Below are 5,113 nucleotides of genomic sequence, written 5' to 3' on the forward strand. Positions count from 1 at the left end.
ACGGAAAAGAGGTCCTGCTGAGTCTCTTTTAGATTCCGAATCAGAAAAGCTGCCCTGACTTCTAGGCCAAGGGCTGGGAAGACTTTTAAGTGCAGGACAAGGAGATAAACGTGTTTGAATGGGACCAATTCTTTTTCAGATGGGCCAAGTGCTAACACTTCCGGCCACCCCCAGTGCCTCCCAGCCCAAGGGTGCCCATGGTCACAGGCCTAGCTGGTGTGACCCCAACTTCAGTGGGGGCGTCTGAGTGCAGAGCTCCGTGCAGAGTGAGGAGTGGCAGCCTGTGTTCCCCACAGCTGACATTGCTTTGCAAACGGGGCATCTAGGCCAACTCGGGATAATTAAAAACATTTGGGATTCTTAACCCATTGTGACCAAATGGTTCTTAAGCAGGGAATGTCTACATGTTAAGTCTTACTCTTCTTAATATTTTCAAGCATTAATGATTATTCCTTTCCAGTGTGGATTTTACATCACTCACAAAGTCATGTTTTCTTTCTCGTGAACATTCCAACTTTACACTGAACCTTGGAGCTTCAGGTCTTACTTTCAACAGGTACAGCCAGATATAAAAAGAAACACTGAGAAGCAGGCTTAAGTGGCCAAATACTTGCATTACAGTGTTAGGATAAGATAATGGCTAGATGTTTTTTCTAAATCATTCAGCATTTACCAACTGTCCAGACCGATGATCGTTTCCAAGCAGTTAAGTTCTGATTCCACCTTCTCCACTGACCCATGTGCAACACAACTTATTCTGCTCCCAAAGGCTCGTGGGAGGGCTGGCTTGGCCATCACCGGCGCCGAATGGGCTTGTAGACGCAAAATGCCATAAGGATCACGGTCACCAGCAGGATGCTGAAAATAGTTCCCATCAACACTGCAAAAGGAAAACAGGTTACCTCCTAACGGCAGCTTCAGGTTCTGTAAGTTGTCCACTGACAACGATTTGCCAAATGCCACTTGGTGCCAGGCACTGTGCCAGGTGTGGGGGAAGCAGCCATGACAGACCCTCTCTGGGCGTGTCGCCATGCACGTGAGGAGAGAACGTAAATGACAGCATTTCACACAGCTTTTAAGTGCCATGAGGAAGACGGTAATGTGAGAGTGCTGGGAGTGGTGATGGAGGAAGCAAGTGAGGAGGGGACAAACCGGGGCCTTAATGGGAGGAAGGAGCCGGCCATGTGGAGATCTGCATGTCCAAGGATCAGCTAATGAAAGCACCTGAGGCCAGAACAAGCCAGAAAGTCAATGAACAGGAAGGAGGCGAGTGTGGCTGTGAGGAAGGAGTGAAGGAAGAAAGGCGGGGAATGAAGCCAGAGAGGAAGGCTGGAGCCAGTTCATGCAGAGCCTTGTAGACCATGAAGGAAACATGGATTTTATTCTAAGTTTAAAGACAGGTTTGTAGGCAAAGAGTGACATGATCTGATTTAGTCGGGAAATAAGATCCCTCTGGGACTTCCCTGGTGGTCCAGTGGTTAAGAATCCGCCTTCCAATGCAGGGGACGCGAGTTCAATCCCCGGTCAGGGAACTAAGATCTCATGTGCCGCAAGGCAACTAAGCCAGTGCACTCTAGGGCCTGCATGCCACAACTACTGAGCCTATGTGCTGCAACTACTGAAGCCCACGTGCCTAGAGCCTCCTCAACAAGAGAAGCCACCACGATGAGAAGCCCACGCACCGAAATGAAGAGTAGCCCCTGCCCGCCACAACTAGAGAAAACCTGCACGCAGCAACGAAGACCCGATGGAGCCAAAAATAAAATAAAAAGGTCTCTGTTAAACATGACTTACATGAGTTAGATGTCATATCTCAAAATAGCCCTTGTTACCTAAATACCTGCCCTAATTTTTTTTTTAACAAACTTATTTATTTTAATAAATAAGTTGCTTAGTTGCTCCACGGCATGTGGGATCTTCCCAGACCAGGGATCGAACCCGTGTCCCCTGCATTGGCATGTGGATTCTTACCCACTGTGCCACCAGGGAAGTCCCTGCCCTAATTTTTTTCTTTTTTTTTTTTTTTTTTTTCAGTACGAGGGCCTCTCACTGTTGTGGCCTCTCCTGTTGCGGAGCACAGGCTCCGGACGCGCAGGCTCAGCAGCCATGGCCCACGGGCCCAGCCGCTCCGCGGCATGTGGGATCTTCCCAGACCAGGACACGAACCAGTGTCCCCTGCATCGGCAGGCGGACTCTCAACCACTATGCCACGAGGGAAGCCCCTGCCCGAATTTTTAAAGTTCAGAATTCCATGAGTTTCTATGGCTCTGACTACAATTGGACCTAAAGCTGTCTTATTCCATTTAAACCAATTTTTTTGCGTTTTGGAAAGGCTCTAAAAAAAACAAAACAAAAACAAAAACCTCCAAAGCAGGAATGCAGGGGACTAGAATTGGAGAATGGAAGTCTTCTTAAAAAATACAAAAAATGAGCTTAAAACCAAGAGTTGTTAGGTACACGATATCCACGGGAATAGCTATACTTTTGGGCCTTGATCTCCCACTCTTTATCATTATCTTTTCTCCCTCCCTTTAGTTGCCTGAATGGCAGGCCCTGGCAGAACGGTTAAGACTACTTAGGTCCTTCCTTATGGTCACTTCCCCTTTTCGAGCCTCATTCTCTACCCTATAACATGGGGCAAATGAAACCCATCTCACAAGGCCTAAATATCAATGTCATTAAAATAGTGAATTTCAAGTGAAATGTTTTTGTAGTGTTTTGGAACTATTCTAATACTGCATTTTTTTTAAAGATTGAGTTAACACTGTCACATGGAATCTATTGTTTTAAGTATAATAATTAAAGTGGCCAGCGTATTGTAAAAGAATCCGAAAATCTTAGCCTTGGAAGGGTCCCAAAAGACGTATGATCCAGCTTTTCACTGCATGTGAACATTTTTTCTACAATATTCCTGGCAGTTCCAACTCTTACTTGGAATACTTCTGTGACATTTGTTTGTCAACCAACCAAAATATTGGAAAATTAGAAAAGCATATCCACATCATTACTGTTTTATCTGTCAACTGTATCTTATTCAAATAAATCTCATTTTAGAGCTCAAAAATTTTTTCATATTTTATATGAAAAGCGCTCAACACAGTGCCGGACAGATAATAAGTGCATGATAAATGAAAGCCATTATTACCACCAAGACAGGCAGTGCAGTACAGTGGTCAAGAACGCAGGGTTTGGGGTTAGACTGTCTGGGTTCCTGTCTACACTTATAGGCTACGTGACCTTACAGAAGTTACAGTCTCTCTGTGTCTGTTTCCTCTTCTTCAAAAATGGAGATAAAAATACCCACTGCACAGAATGGTCTAGGGCAGTGTTTCTCAAACAAAGCTGTGGTAAAGGACTAGTTTTTGTAACTTTTAGTCTGTCCCAGGCCACTACCTAGCCCTACTGTGTATGACTAATTAGCAGCTCCCTCTACCTAGAAAGCATTCCAGGTTAGGGACCTAGAAGTGGTTTCGAGTTGCTTGGATGTTGCAACAATGTCAAACCGTTAAATTTCTAAACAATTTCAATTGCTGTAAGACATCTCTTTGCAGATAACAAATAGTTTGCAGACTTCACTGCTCTGCCACCACACTTTGAATAGTACTGTTTTCAACCAGCGGGATTTTGCCCCAGTGGCAAAATCCATTTGGCAAATGTCGAGAGACATTTTGATTATCTGGACCGGGAGTGGGGTGTGCTACTGGCATCTAGTGGGTAAAGGCTGGGGACACTGTTAAACATCTTACAGTGCTCACAACAGTGTGTGCTCACAATAGTATGTTCCCCACCCCCTAACAAAGAATCATCTGGTCCAGTATGTCAGTAGTACCTAGGCTGAGAAATCCTGTTCTGAAGGATTAAGCAGGATAATGTATAGAAACCACTTAGCAGAGTGCTACGGACACAGTAAGTGGTCAATACATGACAGACAATGAGTTCATGGAGAGTCAAGGTAATCCAGAAACAATACTATGTAGCAGCTTTGCAGATATACAGACATACCAATGACGTTCAGCGCAAAGAAAGGACTTTGGCAGAACAAGATTCAGAGTTATTGTGAAGTTTGCCAAGCTTTAAGCTCCAGGGCCCCTTCCAAAGCCATGTACGTATGTATGTATATGTGTGTATATATATGTGCATGCTGATGACATCCTCCCAAAAGGTATGCTTCAAGCCCCACAAAACTTAGGTTCTCCTACTGGCCTCCACCACTTCCTAGCTGTGTAACCTTGGACAAAGAACTTCACCTCTCTGAGTTTCACTTCCCTTATCTGTAAACAGGGCTGAAAACCGTACCTTTCTGATTAACTTACTGTGAGGCTGAAATAAACTCACGTACACAAAATGCTTAGTACAACACGGTATACAGGAAATGCTCGACAAATGCCAGTTATCATTATGACTATGACTATTAGTTCCATTAGAAAAGAAGAGGGGATGGGGTACATATCATGCGCCGTATTGCCTAGCTTGGGCCCACACAGCCATAGAGGAGGGGACCCAGATTGTGACCCGGGTCATTCATGCAACCAGCATGTATCAAGCCCACCAAGGACCAGGCCTTCCGCTGAACCGCAGCTCAGGCCTCTGTCCCAGGCCTTCGGAGAGAGAGGGTCGCACCTGCACCGCCTGCCCCCACACGGCCCCCGCCGTCCACCCGCGCGTGCGAAGCTCCGGCTGCCTGGAACTGCAAAAGCGCAGACCCGACCCCGCCGCCCGCTCGCCCACGGCCGCTCACCCAGGTTCTGCCCACGCAGCACCGCATACGGCCGGCTCCGCTCCGGCGGCTCCACGGGGCTCGGGGCCTCCGCCTGACCCAGCAGGAGGCTGCACAGACCGAGGCAAATCCACCGCCAACCCGGACGCAACATCTTCCCTACCCAGCAGTGGAGAGCGACCCACTTCCGTCGGAAGCCCCGCCCCGGTTACCTCTCGCGCACCGCCTTCCGTCGCACCGGGCGCGCGTCGTTGCCAGGGTAACTGTACGTCCCGGCCAGAGTTAGGCCCTCACCAAGCTTCCTCCCGGATCCACGTTCCTCCAAGACCAACGTTTCCGCCCGGGCCAATTTTCAGGGGGATCACCGTTCCGTCCCGGCAACGTCCACCTCGATCC

General features: G+C 47.6%; 1 protein-coding gene across 1 annotated transcript; it reads right to left on the bottom strand.

Annotated features, from left to right (window-relative positions):
* Positions 1 to 794: 794 nt before the first annotated feature.
* Positions 795 to 4,871, bottom strand: C13H12orf76 (chromosome 13 C12orf76 homolog). The gene is made up of 2 exons (XM_065890574.1): positions 4,739 to 4,871; positions 795 to 880 (listed from the first exon to the last, which is right to left on the bottom strand). Exons 1-2 carry the CDS (start codon positions 4,869 to 4,871, stop codon positions 795 to 797), a joined length of 219 nt encoding a protein of 72 aa, XP_065746646.1.
* Positions 4,872 to 5,113: the final 242 nt, after the last annotated feature.

This window comes from Phocoena phocoena, chromosome 13 (assembly GCF_963924675.1).
Source record: "Phocoena phocoena chromosome 13, mPhoPho1.1, whole genome shotgun sequence".
In the NCBI taxonomy this organism is placed as follows: Eukaryota; Metazoa; Chordata; class Mammalia; order Artiodactyla; family Phocoenidae; genus Phocoena; species Phocoena phocoena.

Bases quoted from the DNA above. Each gene is read 5' to 3' on its own strand.
- C13H12orf76 (XM_065890574.1), bottom strand. From the start codon at position 4,871: ATGTTGCGTCCGGGTTGGCGGTGGATTTGCCTCGGTCTGTGCAGCCTC. The intron at 881-4,738 runs GTGAGCGGCCGT...TTCCTTTTGCAG, and splicing joins GCTGCGTGGGCAGAACCTGG to TGTTGATGGGAACTATTTTC.